General features: G+C 39.1%; 2 protein-coding genes across 2 annotated transcripts; both read right to left on the bottom strand.

Annotated features, from left to right (window-relative positions):
• Positions 1–625: 625 nt before the first annotated feature.
• Positions 626–14,290, bottom strand: LOC140944620 (uncharacterized). Its single transcript, XM_073393739.1, has 14 exons — positions 14,231–14,290; positions 12,094–12,147; positions 11,184–11,252; positions 10,411–10,660; positions 9,949–10,102; positions 9,324–9,544; positions 7,476–7,529; positions 6,937–7,077; positions 6,118–6,301; positions 4,970–5,034; positions 3,292–3,351; positions 2,113–2,235; positions 1,626–1,766; positions 626–822 (listed from the first exon to the last, which is right to left on the bottom strand). Exons 2-14 carry the CDS (start codon positions 12,145–12,147, stop codon positions 641–643), a joined length of 1,698 nt encoding a protein of 565 aa, XP_073249840.1. The 5' UTR covers positions 14,231–14,290; the 3' UTR covers positions 626–640.
• Positions 14,291–15,446: 1,156 nt separating this feature from the next.
• Positions 15,447–23,552, bottom strand: LOC140944619 (expansin-YoaJ-like). Its single transcript, XM_073393738.1, is given in 7 exon segments — positions 15,447–15,580; positions 16,508–16,761; positions 17,795–17,894; positions 18,232–18,481; positions 18,822–18,890; positions 19,565–19,618; positions 23,481–23,552. Coding segments are annotated over 7 exon segments (933 nt in total).
• Between the last annotated feature and the right edge of the window lie 291 nt (positions 23,553–23,843).

The raw sequence follows: 23,843 nt of genomic DNA, 5'->3' as shown, positions 1-23,843 counted from the left end.
GGGGGTTGTGAGGAACGGCAGAGAGAGCGGGGCTGGGCAGGGCTTTAACCGACCCCCTCCACACCAACACTCCAAAATGGCGGGAAGAATGAACACTACGGGGCTTTTTTCAATTGAGGCATTTATCAAATTCTGAATTGTCAGTCAGTTTATCCAATTTGATTTCAATCGAATAAACATATTTTGTGTGAGTGCGTTAATAAATATAACGGAAAGCAATTGGTTATGTCTAGACTAACCTTTTTGAACATGCTACCCTTGACAGACCAGCTCTAAGGAACAACCTAAAGCCTATCGCCTATTTCCTCTATCTCTTAGTCTCATTTCTAATTTTTGTCATTGTCCAAGGCACGTCATTTAAGATGTTTCCAAGCAGATTTTTTCTCGAGTACCCACAAAGTAAGACCACAAAAAATCATTGCCTTCTTCTTTATTTAGACTTGAAGTTACTTCTGACCCTAGGTAGATCGTAATTACATTTTTTATAGTTAAATTTAGTTGTTCATTAAGCGTGAAAATTTGGACACAGGCACAGCCGACTTATTCCGAGAAATATTACTATCTAAACAAACCTTGTTCACGGGCAGCTTGTAAATTATTATCTGATAAATTATATCACCCTTCGGCTGTTTTACAGAATTTAAATACCAACTGTGCAGTTTGCAAAAGCTGGGAAATCACAAACTTCGAGTTTAGAGTTAAACTGGAGTCCTTTGGGACAATGTTTCCAGAATGTTCTCCCAAAAAAACATTGGTAGAAGCTTCCACAGTCCTTTGGATCGACGTAAAGCCCTGTGGGTTTCCCTTTGCAAAAGTTCTTGTCTTCTGAAACAGAAAAGCATGAAACTAGAAAGTGGACTTCCTTAGATTTTAATCGTATGCTCGGACTGACCAACTGAAAATTAGCGACGAGAGCGATGGGTATTTTCTTTTAATTTGCCAACTAGAATTGGATGAATTCCCGATTTTGATTAGCTAGAAATTATCGCCTACTGGCCAAAGAGAAGCAGAGCATTCAAATGCTTCTGGGACTTTCGCTGTCGTTGTCATCGTTGTCATCTTTCTGAACTTCCAAACTGCGCAATGATTCGCTTATGAAAATGTTGTGTGGATTAGCTGAGTCATGCAGGGATGACTAGTTGACCCATTTAAGGAGTATGGTACATGTTTTTCTGCTGATTATTATTCATAGAGCGGTTTTCATTTGAGTGTCGAAAAGTAATTGGTTTTGCACTTTCTACACGATGCGATTGGCTTAAAAGATTCGCGCCACCTTTTCATCCAATCAGAAGTAAGACCAAAGCCAATTGTGACGCGCTCGCATGCATTTTCCCGCGCTTTGCGTCAGCCACATGTAATTACTTCGAGTTTTGATTGGTTCAATGTATTGTCTGTGTCCTATGTGATTGGCCAGAGTAATTACTTTGGTTTTGGTTTTACGACACTCAAACGAAAACCACTCTATGTAAACACATGAAATTTTACAGAAACCGAGTTGGTCTGAGTATAATCACGTAGTCTAACAGTAGGATAAAAGAACGCAAATAACAAATAACCGCCTAGCTGGAACGAAAGGGACAATCATTTGGTGGGAACAAGATTGGAACAAATTTTAACAAACATACCTCCTACAGGTGTTGTGGGAGTGGAGGTTGTGGGTTCGAGGAGGGTCGTTGTGGCTTCGTTGGCAGACGGCTGTAAGGTGCCAGCTGATGAAGCCTGGGAAATTCCTGCAGCCGTAGGTGAACCTGTGCTAGAACCAGTAGCTGAAATTTAAAGACATTGGATGACCACATGTAGGAACGAAAAAATGAAGTGATGGAAAATTGAATCATGGGCTAAACGAAAAACCTATTCTACAGTTAAAAATTTATTTGCTGTTGTAAAAAAAAAAATTTCAGCTTGTTCTACAAAATTTAACTTTTCCCTGCTCTTTAATTGTATGGCTCCAATCCTTTGTTTGCCGCCACGTGACCAGGCTGCCAAGTTGGTTCACAAAACAATACCATTTTGTACTCAGATTTCGCATGAAAAAATAGTTTAGTTCCCATCCGTAAGAGAGAAACTATTATTTGGACTTGAATTTGACAGGATTTAAAGAAACGAACATACCTCCTTCAGGCTTTGAGGGAGAAGAGGTTATAGGTAGGGCTTCACTGCTCCGTGGATGTGAGGTGCCAGTTGGTGATGGCAGGTAAATTCCTGCAGCCGGAAATGGACCTGTGCTAAAAAAAGCTGATAAAATTTATAGAAAGTGGATGATTAGGAACAAAACAAATGACGCTACTGAATGAAACGTTTTAGAATATGAGCTACAGCTAAAAGCTATTTTACAGTTAAAATTCAATTGTTGGTCTAAAAAAGTATTTTCCATTCGTCCTGCAAACTTTACCTTTTCTCTGCTCAATAATTGTGTAGCTCAAAAGATGTGACGAAGTAATTCATTCATTCATTAGGCAAGTCTAAGGTCGGAGCTCCTTCAGCTGACTTGAGATAATCAGCATTAAAAGAAACAATCATACCTCCGCAACTGACAACAAAAAATTTAATTTCTTCGCATACTGAAGTATCAATGGTATGAGATGGATTCTGGTATAAATTTGGATTTTTGGATATAGATCTGCGATAGTTTGCCAGGGAAGATCGGGAGGTGTTTCAATATCAGAGCCAGTTTATTAAATTATCAATATATTTATTCAAAGAAAAACATCAAGAATACATTCACTCAGGACGAAAAGGGAAAGATTAAGAAATAGAAAAGAACAACGAACAAAATTTATATTTTTTTGGACTCTCATAATTTATGTAATTATCCTGCGACTTTAAGATACGTAAAAGAGGCTGATGTAATCAAGACTTAAATTTCTTTTTAGGGAGGACTCGAATTTGAGGAATGTTGTTTTACATTCTTGGGCCGAAACTAGAAAACAAATACTTCAATTTTTTTCCTAGAATATTTGATCAGTTCCTGTAAAGCTAGTATATTGTAATTATGCATTTCTGCAGAGAGAAGGAACGAATAAGCTAGAAATATTTCCGAAGTTGAGAGTATTGAGAATTACTGAAGACGTCATAAGATATTATGTAGGTTGGAAATCGGGACCGCATTTGATCTATACAGAGTGAAGTGAATTCAAAGAAGAGCGCTTTTGCTTACCATTGAGATCCCCTTCGGAGCTTGCAAGCGGTCTCTGGGGTCGGGGGACCCAGAGCGCCCCAGAGTGGTTGCTCGCAGGCTAAATAAAAACAATGTATTGCTGACGATTTATCAACATACACTTTGCACCTTACCTTCCAGCCCGACTGCTGTAAACAGGAGAATCAATGTAAACCACAGAGTAGAAGCCATATCTGCTTATGTACGGGTTACATATATTCCCGGTTCTACTGAGTTCCAACTCAAACTCACTGAGCTTATACCTTCAGAGCCAACATCATGAGGAAGTCAATCAAGAGCCCTAGGCCTTGTATAGGAACTGCATTTCAGTTCAGTAGGTACTTGAGGATACTTACTTTATACCACCACAATGCATGCGAAGGTGGTCTGCTAGGTGTGTGAATTGACATGTTAGTTTTGCCTTACTTTAAGATCCTTTTTACTCTTTGAAACCACTTTTGTGCCGAATAAAAAAAGATGCCCTCCAGTATGGCCATCTTTCGGACCCAAATTGGTGCTAATGACATTGCATGGTTATATTTGACCACAAATCATTGCCACTTACAGTTTACTTTGTAACACGGGTATTGTATCATAAATTGGTTGAAATCTGGTTAAAGCATTTTGTAACGATTCATGCACGTTAATTGCATCTTACACTATTGAAACTGTTTCAAATTTCAGTTTTTATTGTAGCCTAGTTTTACTTGTTTCCTAGCCCTTGATGATGCCTTTCCTAGCTCTTTCCTTTACGGGCATGACTTAAGGCACGTTGCTCTTGTCACGTATGATAAAAAAGATAAGAAGTTGTCTTGGCTTGTCTTCTCGTGGTTACTAGGGTTTGATATCGCTCTTGGCTGAAAAATGATGCTTGATGTTGTGCGATAGTGATTTATATACACGTTTCTTTCCTGGTTAAAATTTTTGGTTGATTTTAGAGGTTTGTTTAGACAAGGTGAAATGGATACAGTAACCATTATCTCTGTATCTACTGATTTTTGAGGTATGCCACTACCTATCCGAAGGGCCAAAATTTTTCCAGTCAAACCACTACAGTCGGGAACCTCTTGAAACGACTACTCCTCTTAAACGACCGCGACCCTGTTTTTGGCCTGAAGGTTTTAGAATTTTCCATTGTTTTTACCCTCTTGTAAGCGACGACTTAAAGGGACAGGTTCACGGTTCAGCGCATGCTCATTAGTTAAATTACCTTTTTCTAATTTATTATTCATTCTATCGGCTAATAATCCCACTCACATGTATCTCAGCGATCTCGGAGTGTACTTCAAAGCAGAAGTGTATATCAGAGGTACCTGAAGTGGGATGGAGGCCTAGAGTACTAAAATCGCAGAAAAAATAGTGGATTATGGCAACACTAACAACGTTGAATTAATTGTTGACCCGAAGGTTTTATTCCATGGTTGATTAATTTACAGCTAATTGCGCCTATTAAGTTGATCAAGTGATTGCCAGGGGAGTGTGCAGATTGGTTCTTTGACAACATTATTACATGATCATATTGCTTTCATAGACGATACAGCCTGCCCCGGCAGAAAAAAGCATTTTGATTAACGAGCATGCGCTGAACCGTGAACCTGTCCTTTTAAAGCAAATGAATTTAAACTTTATGTTCGCTTTATGTGGCTAAATTACTCAGAGTATATTAAGAACTTTTAGGGTGTTTCTCTTTACTAAAATCCGAGATCGGATCAAGATGATATTTCGTTTTATGAAAAGAAACGATGTATCCAAAAAAAGATTATTTTTCATTCATTACTCCTCCGAAAATGCATATGTGTTCTGATTACAAACTTGCCCCATATTTCGGTTTGAAAGGCAAACCATCATCAGGGGCTAAAAGAAAAATGAAGATAAAACTGAAAGTTCGTTACAAATAAGGTTTTGATAATATAAAATTAAAACAATAAATTGTGATTGGTGTAGGTGACTAGGTAGTAGTAGTAGGTAAAGGCCCCTTGTGGTTCGATGTCTTGAAAGCGACCACCTCCCATTAGAGGCGTCCACCAAAATCTTCTTATTTGGGGTGGTCCCTTACGGGAGCTTCGACTCAATTGCTATGTTTTTATTTCTATGTATTTTGTGTACAACTTCACTAAGCGTGCAAGAAAGTATCAAGAAACGAACTTTAATTTTTGGATCCGATTGATTTAAAAAATTACAAATGTAAGCAACAAAATATCAATCCACCCAACAGAAATTTATCTTTATCAGTGTTTAATCTAACTGAAATATTTATCTAGCTAGTTCATCAGCACTCATAACTTAGATACGGAAAGTTCATAATAACACTTCATATTAATTAACATTATTATTATTTCTGGTATTTCCGATACTATAGCTTTTGTTAATAATTTGAAAGGCGGTTAACCCAGAAACATCGTAATTTGTTATGCCTGTCCCAATTTGGCATTTTGCGGGAGTAAACTAATCGACAATTTATGGATATCACAAGGGTTTTGTGCTTGAATATCACATACAAATCATGCTGTTACTTGTGTACAATATCAAACCCGTTTTCAGTCTGGCACATTAAGTAATGTGCCCAAAACGTTTCCTTCCCTGCACTACGAATCAATGTCACAAAAAATACGTTTTCTCTCTTTATTGAATCTCATTTCCTTCTAACTAAAGAGGCAATTAACGGGGAAGGCAAAGAGGAGAGAAAGAATGTTCTTTCTCGCCCCAAGTGCCATTTTACCTTCCCTTAGGCAGGCTTAACCTCTGCAGACCCTAAGTAGATCACAACTGCAATATCTTTTATAAAGAGGTCTTGATCATTATTTCTCTGTTGATAGCTTAAATTTTGGGAAATGACAGAGCCAAAAATTACTTTTACCCCACTGAACGTATTATTGTTTTTAGACAGGTCGTCAATCATAAATTGATACATACAGATATTACGTTAAATTATTATTTTTTTCAGGTCGGCTTTGTCTTACACTACCTCAATTTTGCAATTTGCACTTTGTGGGAAATCACAGACTTGGATTTCAGGGTTAAAGTGAAGTCCTTTAGGACAATGCTTCCAATATGTTATCCCGTTTGCACATTGGTAGAAGCTTCCACAGTCCTTTGGATCAGCGTAAAGCCCTGTGGCTTTCCCTTTGCAAAAGTTCTTGTCCTCTGAAATTAAATATTCCGAAACAATATATTTATATTCAACAAATCGACCACAATTTTCAATGGTCTACACTCTTATAGACCATAGAAATGACGCCATAAAATGTTCAAAACTCAAGTGGAACCACGAGCCGCAGGCGAGTGGTTTCACTGCAAAGTTTGAAGACGTTTTTCTTCTTTTTGCTCTACCTTTGCAGCTTCAAGCACCAACTCACTCACAGAAATTTCAGAAACAAAACAACCGGCTCTACGTGACATGTTACGCCATTTCCATGGTCTCTACTCACATAGACCATAGCCTTCGACCAATCAGCGCGCGAGGATTCGCTCAGTTATTGTAAAATATTTATTTGACTTGCACGCACACTTAAATGAAAGTCAGTATTGACTGATGTCTTAACAGCAAGCAAGCCACGAAAAAGACCAGACCGACCTTTTTAGTCTGTGTTACTGTTAGTTTTCCTATTTTATCAGGTGAATGCGCGGTACTCCATGAACCGATTATTTATGTACCCGTATATATTTCTTCAATCGGCTCTACATTCTCAAGACAATTTTCCTTTTAAAAATTAATCAAGTAGAGCAACAAAGAAGCCGAACTGAAGGGCCCTTTTGAATTTAGAATGGAACAAACTTACCTCCCGCCGGTTGGGAAGGAGGGAGGGTAGACGGGGCTGGACCAGGTGGAGCTGGACTGCCAGATGGCTTTAAGGTACCAACTGATGATGGCTCAGGATTAGTTCCTGCCGTGGGACTTGGGCCAGTATTGGGACCAATTGCTATGACAAATGTTAACGTAAACAAAAATAAATTAAATTTCGCGGCAGTAAATGACAGTAAACTAGACAGTGTAGTGAATAAACTAAAATGAGAAGATTAACCCTTTAAGCCCTAAGAGTGATCAGCGTCAAATTTCTCCTTGTAATATCACTGCTTTATAAAACACAGTGGTCATGAGAATTGAGGGCCTGATCACACAGGATGAATTTAATTGATACTTCAACAAATTCTGCCCACTGCTTCTATTGAAAACATATAGGGACAACAAATGAGAATGTGAATTTTGATATTAGGGTTTAAAGGGTTAAAAGCTAGGATGTAGGTTATTGCAAGACAAATTACCCTCATGGTCTAATCTTATTGATTCTAACAAACATGATTTATAAAAGGTACTCACGTTGTTCCGTTTTCCCTGCTTGTCCAAAGCATTTAATGTTTTCAGGATTACTGTCTGCAAACGAGAGAAGAAATGTTCAAACACTTTCCAACGGCCGGTTCAAATTCAACAAAAAACTGTCATAAAAGAAAAAGAAAAAAAAAACTATAATACATGAAAAATAGTTCCTACTATTGCGGCAAACTAGATATTAGTAAAATCCAACTAGTGGTTTATTATCCACGCTGCGTTTTGATTAGTTGAGCTACTACTAGGCTATATGTTATAGCCCACTAGTAGCGAAAAGCGCCGGCTTTTGGGGGGTCAAAAAAGGATTGAAGTCTAGCTTTAACTAGCTAAAGTTGTTTTGTCTCGATATTTTTTACCAACTAGTTGGATTTTACCAAAACAATTATTCCTCTCGCCCTCATGGCGTCTGAGCCAATAGCCCATTCGGCCTTCGGCGTCATGGGCTATTGACTCAGGTCATTCGGGCTCGAGGAGAAATTGCTTGTGATAATGAGGAGCTGGGAGCCGTTGATCATTCACCTGCCCAGAGACATAAGGAAGCAATTCAGTAGACAGACTGCAAATTATCTTAGTTGCTAAAAAATATATATCTACGTGTCGCAACTGTTCATCAGTAGGATGCCTAAAATGCGCGCAATTCCACAATTGGTTTCGGCTCCATTAAATCCTATACCAATTGCAGAACATTTTAGGAGGAGCCACATTAATTAGAATGAGAATAAAATGCTATTGTTTTTCTTTCTTAATCTATATTCATATCAATTGACCGTGGTCAAAAGATGTATCCGCTTACCTATATCACCTGACCCTACTCATCAAGTTTACGTAATTTCTCAAGTTATCCGCTTATCGAACAGTTGAAAACTTTTTTATTTTGTTCCCGGTCTTAAGCTATGTCAGAGGCTTTTATTCTCTGGTGATAGTCTTACGATAACCTAAAGGCTGCAGTCTGTTGTTACTGCGCCTGCTCTCCAAATATGGTAATGACTAAAAAAATTTAAACACTAAATGATTAGAATTTAACAGGGCCATGAGCTCCGCGATTAGGCTTGGCTAAATTTCCGTATAAGAGGTCGACATGCATGTTTTCCTAGCTTATTTTCGCTTTTCTCGCCTGATTATGTTGTAACCTTAGCATAGCAAAACACATCATCTTAAAAAATAATCCTGACTTTGAGGAAGGTTGACGAACTCGCCTGATATTCTTCTTTTCCATCTATCAGTCTATATAGTTTTTTTTTTTGCACTTGGAATTCTCTACTTTAGGTTAGAGTAACTTCAAATCGATATATATAGCTCCCTTGAAACCAGAGTAAGTAAAGACTGGGTATCATAGTTATGTATGGCCCAACCTCGCCCCTAGGGCTAGCCCTAGGGACGAAGTTGTGCATAGCCGCCGGTGTAAGTCTACGTAGAGCTATGCTTGGGTGTCTAAGCTTATCTAGAATATCATCTACGGCTACGAAAGAATGAACTAAGTAAAAATAATACTTGGCAATAGGGTTTTTAGCTTGAGAAAACGGCTTATATTTTGCAACGTCACCACTGGTTTCCCCGCGAAATGACGTCTTTGGGACGAGGGCAGAAATTCCATACTAGTTCTGGGTAGTGCTTCTGATTGGTTATACTGAAAGCAAATTTCCCTTGCGGTACAAGCAATCACTCAAAAGCACCACCAATATCTTTTCATGACACGACATCGGTATGGAATTTCTGATGTCTTTCCTCAGACGTCGTGGCGCGAGTAAACCAGTGGCGGCTGTTTTGTCAGGCTGTGCTGGATTTGGTCTATTCACCCATCTGTCGATATTTACTGATTATAATAGTTAGATTTCTCACCTGGATTGAAATCGGAGTATTGAATGTCTGTGGCGATGTTCTCATTATTGGCAATGCCAGGCACTGTACTTACTAGTTGCTCTCCACTGATGCTTGTTAATCGAAATCTTTTTGGGAACTTAATCTCTCCCAGTCCGTTAATGGAAAAGTAATTGTCACCTGTCTTCTCCATACAAACCCATTTGTTGTTGTGCTCGATCTCCATGCCCACCGTCACCACCCTTTTGAGAAAGGAAACAGTGGGGTCCATTGGAGCAAGAAAAATTAAAACATGAAATCGTAAGAGGAACCTTTCCGCCAAAGCTGTTTTCTTGGAAGATGTTAAACACTGAAGCGACTGTCTGCACCAAAAAAAAGGAACTAACGGGGCTTTGGTATTAACTGCTCATCAGTCAATTTGTCTTTTAGCAAGGTTCGGCATGGATGTAAAAGATTCGGTTACGGGCGTTTTCGCCACCTGAAATATAGGGACATTTAAAACAATTATCTCACAAAGGGAGGTGGAGCAAGGGCAAGCCAGGAACCCCTAGCTAAGCCCCTGTTTTGTGTTTAACTTAAAAAAGATTTACGGAAAGATTAGTAACTGTGGGTGTGGTTCCCCTCTTACAACATTATTGTGACTTACCTGCAATTTCGAGCCTGTAGTTTAATGGACCAAGGGTTGCTACCGGTGAAACGGAATTGAATATTCCCTTGTTGACCAGGTACACTAGGGCATGAAACTGCTTTAAAAGAGGTCTTGTATTTGCCATAACCACTAATGTAGAGATCAAAGCCAGCTGGAGAAAAAGCCAGTTTATCATAAGGTGAATGAAGAAATCATAGCCTGCTTAATATAAGTAGTTTCGAAAGCCACGCCCTCAATATTTTTCTTGTAGATTGACTTAACAGTTTTTGGACAATAAAGAGCATTATTTTAAGCTATCGATGCTAACTCCTGAATTTAATCAGGATATCACACGCTCGCCTCTTTCTCTTCGCCAGAAACAACAAAGGATGAATAAAAAAGATTCAGAATCAGTAAAATTTTTTGGTCAATTTAATGATTGCTCCTTTAGATAATCCTTCATACAGGAGATAAACAAACCTTGATTGCAGCCTCCACATAGATCTACAATATAAGCCTTGTAGGTGCCTTTCATAGGCGTGGGCCCACCAGTTTCAGGGCTCGTTTGCTCTCCGTTGGCCGTGATTTCGATGCACATGCCGCACCCAACGGACTTCTGATAGTCATATTGTCCAGCTGCCACCATGATCCATCCGGGCTGACTGTTCACCGGTGATGGCGGGTCTAAGGCGCATGCTCCGCCCCCTGGATATTTTCCATAGTAAGTGCTCTTGAAAAAAGTCAAATAAAGCATCGCTAGCTAACGTCATGAATAAAAATTTTAGATCTTTATGGATCTATCATGAGCGTTTTTTCTGTTTTCTCGATTTTATGAAAAAGGAGATACAGCTTCAGCGGTACAGAAACGGAATTACGCACAGACAGGAGAGGGGTTAGAAACGTATTGAGTCATGTCTGAATGAATTTTGATTTTTACTTTTTTTCTCTTCATCTGAGGATTCCATCATGGAAACATTTACGTACTAGTATTGATTAATTCGTTTACTTTTTTTGGAGGGATGCACCTTGGGATGAGGGGGCGTATGATTAAGAAGGCATTCGTACCTGACTTAAAAGTTTTTTAAGAGGACCCCTTCCCCACTCAAAAAGCCGGCCCCGATTTGCCCCTTGGAAGAGGTTCATTGTGCTTTTCTTTTTCATCATTTTCGCCCCATAATACCGTGAAAAACAAATCAACTGACAAAGAGAATTCAATCTCACTGTTAATGCTTACGAAAATTTCTTTCTCTTACATCTCCTTGGGTGACCATTTTGTATCGATTCCATATCGCTTTCACATTTTCCATCGTAACTGATTCAGTCTATTAACATGTAAAATAATACAGTGTATTAGAGCGGTTTTCATTTGAGTGTCGAAAAGTAATTGGTTTTGCACTTTCTACACGATGCGATTGGCTTAAAAGATTCGCGCCACCTTTTCATCCAATCAGAAGTAAAACCAAAGCCAATTGTGACGCGCTCGCATGCATTTTCCCGCGCTTTGCGTCAGCCACATGTAATTACTTCGAGTTTTGATTGGTTCAAAGTATTGTCTATGTCCTATGTGATTGGCCAGAGTAATTACTTTGGTTTTGGTTTTACGACACTCAAACGAAAACCACTCTAATCGACGAATTAGAGAGATGCAAATAAAAATAGAAGGCTATTTCTTGTATTCCAAAAAAGTTAAGTGATAGTTTAGTCTTTTATATGTTTTGAAAGGGTGCATGTACTATGTACAAAGGGTTATCAGTTCAATTTCTTGTCCACATACGTAATGTGGTTCACATTTATTTACTGTATTCCGCCCATTTGCTATTTATTAAAAATATGATGGTCACAAGACAACGCGAATCTAAATATCTTGTGCATGGTTATGCAATTATGCAGCTTCGGTGGTGGCCGCTTAATACTGAAAGGTTCAACAGTTTAACAAAGTAGGGTTTCGACGAGTTTTTTTCTTTTTTTTTTTTAACCTAAATGTAAAAACATTTACAGTTAAAATTAAGGGTGTCTTAATTTTCCTATAGCTGACCCAATGTGTGCCAAATTGGGCATTTGTCCAACACTACAACACTGACTCACGAAAGTAAGATTGTTTGGAAAAGAAAAAATGGAACCCAGCACATAATCACAATACAATACACTTGAACACATTATTACCTTTTCGATTCTCATTTGGAGCAACAAAAGTATAAAAAGTGAGGAGGTCACCATCTACGAACGAACAAGAAAAAGGAGAAAAAAATCTTGAGATAGCCAGATTTAGCTTGGGTTAGTGCGAAGGGTTTCACGAAGATATTCTTTCATTAGCCATGAATTATTGAAGTACGGTTTTACTGAGAAAATAACGACAAAAAATAAAGAATAACTTAGATAAAACGCGATAGAATGTGTCCAGAGCGAGCAAACGATTTTGCTTGCTTTAGAGATAAAGGTCCTGCAGCGAGAATGGTTTTTGAAGGAAAAATTTGACTGCAAATTCCGAGAGAATATTTCAAAGCAATTGTCAGCCTCAACAAATTTCACGCCACCGGCTCCATCTAGCTTAGCCAAATACTGAGGTGGCCAGGGTGAGAGTAAATATGTAGCATAAACTAACATTTGTATACATTGTAGTGATTGTACTTACTCTACGACCGATGTTCTCGTTGGAAATCAGCACAACCCACAGACAAGTTATATTTATCGAGTGAATATGAAAACAGTTCATAAATCTTTCCATTTTCGACTTTTCGCCATCTTTTTTTAATTGATGTTAAACAGCTCTAACCCGTAGTTCGAGAAGGCCTAACCTCTCATAAGCTCCTATAGTTTCTGTTAGGTTTCCTCGCCACTTCGTTTTTTCTCTCTTTTCCTTTATTTTTTTGTAATTATTGTGTGGTAAATAAAATAAAATAAATAAAAATAAAATATAAAGTTAGTTATCTGCTTGCCGATAACTGAGTGTCTATTCTGACTGTTGCGATTTGGTCAAAATTTGTTCCTTATGATGGTGTGTTTAATTTGTTGTTATTTTATCAGAATCACATAAAAAGGCGTTTATGCCGATTGCGTTTTGCTTTGGCGCCGTGTGTGCTCTTTTGCGTACCCAAAGGACGAGGTGGAAAGGCCGAAAACTCCTTGAGCGGTTGCACATGGAAATTAGGAGAGAACAAATGGAAACCTTGCTTGCTCCCTTTTCCCGACTGATAAAAATAAAAGGGCGTTTCCTACTGTGTTCCTTTTTTGCAATAGGCCCCTCACAGCTTGCAGCCGCTTTACCTGTTAATCAGTGCAAAATTTTGTGATACAACTTGAGCAATACACTGACACTTAAGACTACGATTTTACAAATGTTGGAAAAAAGCATTGACCATTGATCAATATAGTATTCTTTCCCCTACTTCAAACTACCACATCAGTCGCACACGTAAGAGTTCAAAACCTTAACATTTGCAGACTCACTATTTGTGTTATGCTCTTTCAATCTCTCTCTTATTTTCAAAGGGCTGGGAAGATCCTGAACATTTGCAGTCTGTTTGAAAATACACACTAACTTAACGACTGATTTTTTATGTAGTGGCTTTGCTAGAGTTGACAGGGACGCACCTTTTTCCAATAACAGGGCAGTATGTCTCTCGCTGATTGGTTGAGAGCCACAGTTGATAACAGTGTAGACTGTAGAAGTAACATAATGATGATGTCGCAATATTTCAGTTCATTTTCTATTTCCTCGAGCGAGGTTTTTCCAAGAAACTTCAACGAAAATGGACGTCAAAAATTGTCAATATTACTGTTAAAAAAAAAAAGACAACAACAACAATTTTCCATAGACCATAATTTTATCGACCATGGAAATGACGTATAAATGTTTAAAACTCGAGTGGAACCAACACCTGAACCAAGAGCCGCGGGCGAGTGGTTTGTTTTTAAAAATGGTTTTATCTTAATATCCCTTGGCTCCATTCCCACACAACCTAGAAGAATAACGCAAGTAATGAGACGATACAATTTAACAAGAGAGAATACTGGGTATCAGTTGGTTTTTTAAAATCGTGTAAAACGGGCAAGGCACAGTAATATCAGGCTTTCAAAGATATCAAATGGCCATTCAGTATTTTGCAATCCTCTGTCTGGGTCGCACCTCTCATTTTTGAGACTGGTGAGAATCATTACGAATGGTTTTCTTTGCGTGATAAGGGCAGCAGTTTGTCGTCCAACTCAGCCTGGTCGGAACTGTTATGGCGATCGCGAGGGACAAGGAGAAATAGCACCACTGCATTTACAAGGAAAATAAGCCTCTGTTTAGTTTGCCTACCTTAAAGTTACGTCGACAATTTGATAGCAGGAAAACTGTAAAAGGAGAGGATCCTACTGGTAGCCTCTAAAGTGTTTGGTTTAGGTTTAAGGTCCAAATTGTCGCTGTATTATAAATAAATATTATTTCATAACTAATTTAAGCTCTTTCAATGCATGCTTCAGTGGGTGTATGACAAAATAGACGGTTTGTCTTTATCAAGTCTAAAGCTTCGGCTTTCGTGAAATGTAATTGGAAACACCATCATGATATTGCTGTTCGTTATCTTACATTTGAATAGCCAAACTTTGGTAATTGAAAACTCGAAAACAGCTTTTATAACTATTTTTCAACTTCCTGTCCGCCTTCAAACAGGTGTATTGATTATTAGAAATCACCATGTCAGCTGTGAGCTTCTGATCTTGTATCTACCCACCAGCCACTTACTACAGTTTAACTGGTCTTCCTATTTAATTTTTAGTTTCAGCTGAGACAGACTTCCAGAATTTTTAAAATCAGAAAGCGCACGACACTTCGCAGCAGCGCAAGAGAAATTGGATAGTGCGCGAGCGATCGCATTCAAATGATAGGCCAGAGATCTTGATTTTGAACGTAGGCTGGAGCGCATTGCTTAATTCGTACCATACAGAGTGACTGGCAACCAAAAGGAGGGAGATTAAGGTTCTGGCTTGGTCGTTCTTTGGTACTAGAAAATTACGGGTAGCAGTATAACACGATGAGTTTGGAAAATATGGCTAAAAAATACGGATTTTTTAAATAAACAGTCAAAGGCTTCAAAGAAGAACAAGGAAACATAATCGAACTGGTTATAAGTATAGATTGATCAGCTGTAGTCTAAAAGCTAGAATTTTCTCAACAACAACGGCAGTTTAAGAATGGCCAAAGCCAAACGTCGATTTTTGCATGGGACGAACCAAACTGGGTGGATTAAGTTTATGAAAAGTTCGACGTCTGTCTCAGTTAAGTTCGTCCGAATGACAGTTACGTTTGGATCGACCAACACTTTCTATCAGTCTGTTCTAGATGATGAAGTCTGATTGGTTTGACGCTTCATTAGTTCGACGTATGATCAAAAACAAAAGTTCGACGTTAATTGGCCTTGGCCTAAGGCCTAAGGCCTAGTTTGTATGGAGAAAAGTTTTCGCTGAAAAGAGGGTCACCTATCCAAACGAGGCAACTTTAGCAAGAGCTTTAATCCTGAGAAAATTTTAGCACTTCAAAAACACGTATCATGCCCAAAAAGATGCGCTTGCTTTCTAATTAATTCTAATAACATGATTGATGCAAGGTACTCACACTGTCCTGCGCTTTCGCCTTGTCCAAAGCATTTGATGTTTTCAGGATTACTGTCTGATAATGAGAGAACAAATGATCATTCAGTTTCCGACAGCAAGTTCAAATTCAACAAACAATTAAAAGCCAAGTAAATTATTAACAAAAGAAAAACAAACAAACAAACAACAATGACAATGACAATGACAAAAAATATGAAAAATACCTCCACTATTAATATTGTAGGAAAATAGATATCAGAAGTAATCAGATGAGCGGGGAGCTTTCTAAATAATTAAAACTATACATACAAGGAAGTTAAGCAATATAAACTATATAGCTAGTAAGAGAATGCAACACCAATGTTCTTTTGTAGCGAGTGAAATGAGCCACTCATATCCACAACCAGAGGAGGATCAAAATATTTCATATATAGAGAAAGTCAAACTAAGGAAGTGAAGAAAAGAAAGGCAGGGACCAATTCTACAGGGGCACCCAATGGATCTGTTCCTCAAAATATCTGTTCTTCATGCAAATTTTTGCTGGCTGGGAGATGTGGAAGAAATAATAGTTCTTGGAAGGAAAGTGTTGCTGGGAAAAAAGATAATTCAGGGTGTCAGAGGGGATTTGAAGTCTAGAATAGCTGCTACGGGCTACTTGTATGGGTTGCTTACCACTGAAGATCTGAATTGTGCCAGGCTATGAATCTTCCCAGTAAGTCAGGTTGCAGGTTGTAAGGTTGCTGGCTGGGAACTCTTCCATCAGTCTTGCTGGGAGTGAGGAACAGATAATTTTTTTCCAGCAATCTCCCAAAATGCTTAAAATAGTCTCAGAAAACTTTATTCACGCTTTGTTGCTGTTTTTAGGTCTTTTTCTCAAAATTTCCCGTTGGGTGCCCCTGATTCTAGGTGTCCGGAGGAGTCCGTCTCAGTATAGAGACGTCCGTTGAAAAAGAGTTGGCTGTATTTGACAAAATTTAGTTAAAACAGTAGGAATATTTCTTACTTGGATTGAAATCGGAGTATTGAATGTCTGTTGGGATGTTCTCATCGTTCTTAATGCCAGGAACTGTGCTTAGTAGTTGCTCCCCACTGATGCTCGTTAATCGGAATCTTTTTGGGAACTGCATCTCTCCCACTCCGTTAATGGAAAAGTAATTGTCACCTGTCTTCTCCATGCACACCCATTTATTGTTGTGCTCGATCTCCATACCCACAGTCACCACCCTTTAGAGCAAGGAAACATTAGGCCAGGAGCCCGTATAGGCTCCTGATTAGGGCCATGAACAATGCAAATAGACTTGTTTGAAAATAATATAAACATAACACTGGCGGATCCAGGGGAGGGGCCCGGAAGGGTCGGCACCCCCCTCCTTATTTTTAGACCAAACTGAGGCCCTAAGGGACGAAAAAAATTTTTTTGAGACCGTTCCCCCTTATCTCAGACCCTTAGATAAGGGGGGGGGGGGGGGTCTCTAAAACAAATTTTTTTAGCCCTTCAGGCTTCAATGCGGTTTGGTCTAAAAAATAAAAGGGGAAGCAGGCCCTCCGGGCCCCTCCCCTGGATCCGCGGGTTTGTGCTAAATTTTAAAAGGACTTACTGTAAGCAGTCACCTCATGTACGGGACTGTAGCTGAGTTCCGGATTCTGAGGCCCAGGGGCCCATTTCTCGGAAGTCCCTCAGTTTACGGACCCGGAAAGCTGTTGTTGTTTGATTCAATATCGAAGTTTCAATAGTTTTGCAGCAAAACATGATAAAGCTATCAGTAAACAAAACAAAATGGACTGGTTTTTCAGCCAGAACCCGCGCTTTTATTCCTTAGATTTTGATTTGAATATTTAATTTCGGGCCCGAAAAGTTACCGGGCGCGATCCATTCAACCAAAATTTGGGTCCAAGACTCAATGCATCGGTTTGGTCCAACCGGAAAAGTTTAAAAAAAACTGGTCCACCTTTGAGGTGGACCACTTTTCCCGGTCGGACCGATCGGAATTTTGGTTGAATGGATGGCACCCATCGGGACTTTCGAGAAACGGGCCTCAGGATCCGCAATCCGGAAGCAAGATTGCACGGATTCCAGAATCCGAATTTCCTTACATGGGGCGAAAACAGGGGCATAGTTACCTGTTCGCACGGTACGCGCGTATTTATGTGAAAAATTGAGGGCAAAAATTCCAAAACATTGGAATGGAAATTACTCCTGAATGTCGGTTTCCAGGCGTGATTCAATGGTGGACCGATATATTTTGAGAAAAGGCAGGGAAAAGTCGGCGCAGATAACGTTAAGCTCGATGAAGCATTAAAACGTGGCTGACCAGGTACACTGGGGCATGAAACTGCTTTAAAAGAGGTCTTGTATTTGCCATAACCGCTAATATATAAATCAAAAGCGGCTGGAAGAAAAGACACATTTTTTTTTATAGGGATATAAGTAGATCGTGCCCTACGGAGTAAAATTAAAGTAGTTTCGAAGCCCTACGCCTTCCAGTTTATAACTATGAAATAGTACGTATATGCCAGAGCCGGAGACAACAAAACGGAATCTACTTAGCACAGTTTTTGGACATACATCTGAGCATAATTTCAAGCTTACTCTTGGATTTGATGTAGGATAGCCTGCTCTCGCCTCTTTCTCTTCGAATGGATGAATGAAATCGCTTATAGAATAGAATTTCGAAGTATGTAATGATTGCTCCTTTAGATATTGCTTCATACAGGAGATAAACAAACCTTGATTGCAGCTTTCACATAGATCTACAATATAAGCCTTATAGGTGCCTTTCATAGGCGTGGGCCCACCAGTTTCAGGGCTCGTTTGCTCTCCGTTGGCCGTGATTTCGATGCACATGCCGCACCCAACAGACTTCTGGTAGTCATATTGTCCAGCTGCCACCATGATCCATCCGGGCTGACTGTTAACCGGTGATGGCGGATCTAAGGCGCATGCTCCGCCCCCAGGGTATATCCCATAGTACGTGCTCTTGGAAAACGTCAAAAGCATCGCTTAGCTTTATATCCATGTATACTTTAGACTTACGATTGCATATAAATTCCTTTTTCGGTTTTATGAAAAACGAGATAAGCTTGCAAATGTTCCTGGCTTTCGGTGACACAGTTGCAGAACACGTGGTACAGAAACGGAATTATGCAAGTACAGAAGAATGGTTATAAACGTATAGAGTCATGTCAAAACAATTTTAATTTTATTAATATCATCATCATCATCAGCCTTTTTATCACTCCCGTCCTAAAATACGATTGAAAAAACTGACAAACAGACCTTAATTCATTGTAAATGGTTACAAAGGTTTTTTCCTTACATCTCCTTGGGTGACCATTTTGTATCGATTCCATATCGCTTTTACGTTTTCCATCGTAACTGATTCAGTCTGTTAACAGTAGGAATCAGAGTAATATAATTAGTTGCCTCATGTAAGGAAACCCGGATTTCCCAATCCGAAAATTTTCGTTTTGGAATCTTGCGAATGCTTGCGGAATCCTGAATCTTGGGCTTTGGAACCCGGAATACAGCTCAAGGAATCCGGGATCCCTATAACGACTGGAAGTCCGCATTCCAAGTTCCGCTGACAAAGTGTGGAATCTATGACATGGAATCCAGAATCCAAGACTGTCTTCCCTTTCAAGAAAAAGGTTAAGCGATCTTTTAGTGTCAAAGTTTTGACTTGGTGTGTGTATAAAGAGTTATTTGGTTATGTACAATTAAGATGTTTCACATATTAAGTTTACTGTTTTCCTTGGCTGTGGTTATGAAGTCAGGCATATGCATCCGTTGATGGCTAGATAGAGTCTCAAGCGTAAGACAAAGTAGGGTTGCGACGAATCTGTGCATCTTGGAACAATTCGCAGTCAAAATCAAGGGTGTTTAAAAAAACAGTATTTGTTGCTATAGCAACCACGCTACCAATATATCTTTACATGCCAATTTGGGCATTTTTCCTACGCAGAAACGAGTTACTACCTACTTATTCACAAAAGAAAGAGCGTGGAAAAGAACAAATGGAACCACATGATCATGATATTATACTAAAGAATACTTTTTTACCTTAACGATTCTCACTTGGAGCAACATGAGTATGAAAAGTGAGAAGGTCACCATCTGCAAACGAACAAAAAATAAAAAAGGTGTTTTAAGATATAGCCCTCTTGTTTGTGTTATGCTCGGGCCCAGTGCCCTGGGTAAGGGTGATGCCTTACAGGGGCTGTGTCCGTTAATGGGTGTCACTGAGTAAGTGTCAGTGTAAGTATCAGTATACCTTCAGTCCTTGAAAGTTGTAAGGGAGGGCCAGTGATCTGTTATTTTAAACCATTCTGTGTCATCTTTGGTTGATAATGGCAACACTAACACTGTGTAGTAAATAATGGTTACGCCTCTGTCTTCTTTAAACTACAAAGAGGTGTTCGCCAAGGGTGCCCTCTTTCCGGCTCCCTATTTGTGCTGTGCGCTGAAATTCTTGCTAATGCAATAAGGTCTAATGCAAATATTCAAGGAATCAACATATATGGAAAGGAATTCAAAATTTCACAATACGCAGATGATACCACTGTTTTTGTTTCTGATATAAGATCTGCCCAAAACCTCTTCCAACTGCTCCACGCTTTTCAAAAATGCTCTGGTCTTGAAGTAAACAGAAGCAAGACAGAGGGCTTGTGGCTAAGCGCGAACGAAAACAACCCGGAAGAACCTCTTGATATTGCATGGCCAAAAGATCCTGTATTTGCACTTGGTATTCACTTCTCTTATGATGACGAAGCTGCTTTCAAAAGGAACTTTGAACAGAAACTGTCCTCGATGGCTTCCTTGCTAAACTTGTGGTACCCTAGGAACTTAACTTTACATGGTCGAATTGTCATTTTAAAAGCATTAGCCCTCTCCAAACTTATTTATAACACTGCTGTCCTCACTGTCACCCCCACATTTATTCAAAAAGTTAATAAAGCTATTACTCAATTCGTCTGGCAAAAGAAAAAACCAAAAATAAAACAAACTACCCTGATTGGCCCTAAAGAAAAAGGTGGTCTCTCATTGCCTGATTTTGACATAATCGACAATGCTCTCAAAGCAACTTGGATCAGAAGACTAGACAGCTGTCATCCCACCGCGAGTTGGACTCACATTCCTGTTTCCCTGCTAGAGCGAGTTGGTGGTCTCTTTCTCCTTAAATGTAACTTTGAACTTAAACATCTTAACATACACATTCCATTGATCTTTTACAAGAAAGCCTTGTTGGCCTGGCAATCTATAAATTCGTTCACTCCCTCCTCAAAAGAAGAAATACTGAATGAAATCTTATGGAACAACCGGTTTATTAGGATCAACGATTATTCAGTATACTATAAAGCATGGCATGTAGCAGGTGTTGAAAAAATTGGAGAGCTCTTCAACGGCAATACCTTTCTATCTCACCAAGACTTCTGCTCTTATTTTGGTCTTAAAACTAATTTTCTTACCTACTACGGTTTATGCAAAGCAATTCCTCCTAACTGGATTAAAATAATGAAAGGTAAATTACAACCGCCTTCGAATAAATCCATAAGTATGGATAGAATTCCCGTTGAGAAGCTTTCTTCTAAACTTGCTACCAACTTTTTTGTTGAAAGGAAATTTGTTCCTGCCACCGCCGAAAAAAGACTCAGAAAAGCTAGTTTAAATGAACAGCAAATTTCTCAAATTTACAAGATGCCTTTCAGTGCTACGAAAGACATACAACTCTCAATGTTTCAGTTCAAGATCTTACACCACATCTTACCCACCAACGCTACATTATATAAATTCGGAATTAAAGAACATGAGCGCTGTCATTTATGCGCTGAAAAGCAAACAATCACACACCTATTTGTGACTTGCCCCAATGCTCAGCTGTTTTGGACACATTTTTCAGTTTAGTGGCGCGAAAAAAACAACATTGAGATCTCGCTTTCTGAAGCACAAACACTTTATGGCATTACTGACACCGTGCCTCAGTGTCTTGGTTTAAACCTCTGCTTGATAATTGCAAAATACTATATTTACACCGCGTCTAAAAATGAGGAAGATTATTTTTTCGATGCTTTTTTGTCTATCCTTAAAAATAAAATACAAATTGAAACTAGCAAAGCTAAGGTGCAAGTCAAGCTGTAAAAATAATTTTCTTGATTCTGGCTAATTTCCCTTGTTTTTTGGCTTTTTTGTTTTGTTTGTTTGTTTGTTATTTATTTATTTATTTATTTTTTGTCGTTTTTAGCGTATTTACTCGTCGTTAATAGATAGTAAGTTAGTAATTAGTTGTATTAGAATTCTTTTTTCATTATTTTGTAACAGACTCCAACTCATCGGCTCCTGTTTTGTAAGCATTATCTTGTAAGTTAATATTATGTAAGTAAGTAGTATTTAACTTAGCAAGTTATATGTAAGTAGGTATTAAAGCTTTATGTAACTAAGTAAGTACTATGTAAGTAATTCAGCATTATGTTTGTAAAAACAATAAAAATTAAAAAAAAAAAACACTAACACTGGGTCGCACCGCGGTAAAGCTCTTTGATAAGATCGTTTTAAAGTGATTTGTTTGCATCATGAAAGCAATAGTATTTCGACCCTCAGCGACAATAAACCGCTATTATTTGCCTACCTTCAAGTTACGTCGACAATTTTCCCGGTAACTCGAACATTCCGCTAACTCGAAGCAATTTTCATTTCCATTCAGATCATTGTCTTTATAATTTTACCCTTGATGACTCGAACTTTTTTCTATCTCCCTTGAAGGTTCGAATTATCGGGAGTCAACTGTAGGTCATAGACGTTTACGAGCAAGCGTGTTAGACATGAAGGTGAGTGATGAAAAGTAATGATAGCGCACAAAAAGTGGCGATAACAAAAGTGAAGCCATTTTCGATGGACGACTGGTCAACTTGGTTTACTTGGTATTAACCTATGAACAGTACGTGTGTGGGACCGTCAGTGATCCGATTCCCGCCGCACCACATATGTCACATATGATGACATCACTCATCTCACTTTGCTATTGATATGACATCTGCAAGATATAAACAAATTTATCGTTCCGTCTAATCATAGCTGTGAACTCTTTCGCCATTTTTATATTTCAAACCTTCTCAAACAGCTAAGCTGCTGCGGTGTTGTCATGAGTGACGTTATCCATGACGTTAATGTTAGAAATTATACACCAGCCTCCACTTGTTCAAAAGCTGGATAACGCTATTCACGGGATAAATATTTGTCCAGTGGATAAAGCAATTGGTTTCTTTTACCCTTTTATCCGCTGGATAGTGCTATCCAACGTTCATGAACCACCGGGGCCAGGCCCAGTTCGAGTTCGTCGAGTTCGAATATCCCAGGGATGAATTTTAATCCGGGATGGGTTCTTTTTCTTCTGTTTAAAACCATTTTCTCGGATAATTTTCTCTATTCTTTTTAGGGCATCCAATCACCAAATTTCAGACTCAAAGAATTAAACTGAATTTGATTTTTCAGCTTTTATACGGCTGAATTCAAGTACCCTAGGTTATCTTAAAGTGGCGATAACTTAACCCATCTTTGAACATCCCCGCCCTAAACTGAGGCCCTGCGGGGGGAAGAGGGGGGGGGGGTGGGGTCCCATGTCGCTAGTCTGAATTTTAAAACGTCTCGTGTCAGTGTTTATTAATGCTTCCCGTCGCTGTCGGAAATTGAACGAAAATCCTTTGTCTTTGTCTGAATTTTAGAAAAGGGTAGTAGCGATGCGTTGTAAAGAAACCATTACAGGAGTCTTACAGTTCTGAAATTTCTCAGTTAACATTTCGCGTATCGAACACCTATACATCGCCATTCACAATTAAGTGATCCACGTTTAACATTTTAAGACTAACTGACCTGACTAAATAGTGAAGGCACGGTGCTCTACCCTGTGAGAGCGGTTGGAAGGTCGGTGGTTAGGTGACCTGGTGTCTGGTCTCTCCACCGTCGTAATCGTCGTGTTGCTTACATTAAACAAGAAACTTAAGTCTGGATCACATTGTCTCTCTTCACCCAAGTGTATAGTGGGTACGACGATCATAATGCAGGCCGGCGATTGAAAGCCTAGCGATATTCTTACATCCCGTTCATGGAGATGTAGTATTTTCGAACTTGTCGCTTCACGCTACATTTATGGAGGAAAGCGCCTGTCTAATGAGCCACTTCGCTCATAACATTTACCTCTCCTCCTTACAAATCAAGACGTAGTGGTATTCTCACGGCCTTCCTGACAAGGATGTCAGAAGTTTAGGGGCAAGCAAAGCAAAGCTTGCATAAAATTAAGGTATTTGACGGACAATCTCGTTCCCAGGTCTCCCAGGAGTTGTGCCGG

This window comes from Porites lutea, chromosome 7 (assembly GCF_958299795.1).
Source record: "Porites lutea chromosome 7, jaPorLute2.1, whole genome shotgun sequence".
In the NCBI taxonomy this organism is placed as follows: Eukaryota; Metazoa; Cnidaria; class Anthozoa; order Scleractinia; family Poritidae; genus Porites; species Porites lutea.
This window is presented reverse-complemented; position numbering and strand designations above follow the sequence as displayed.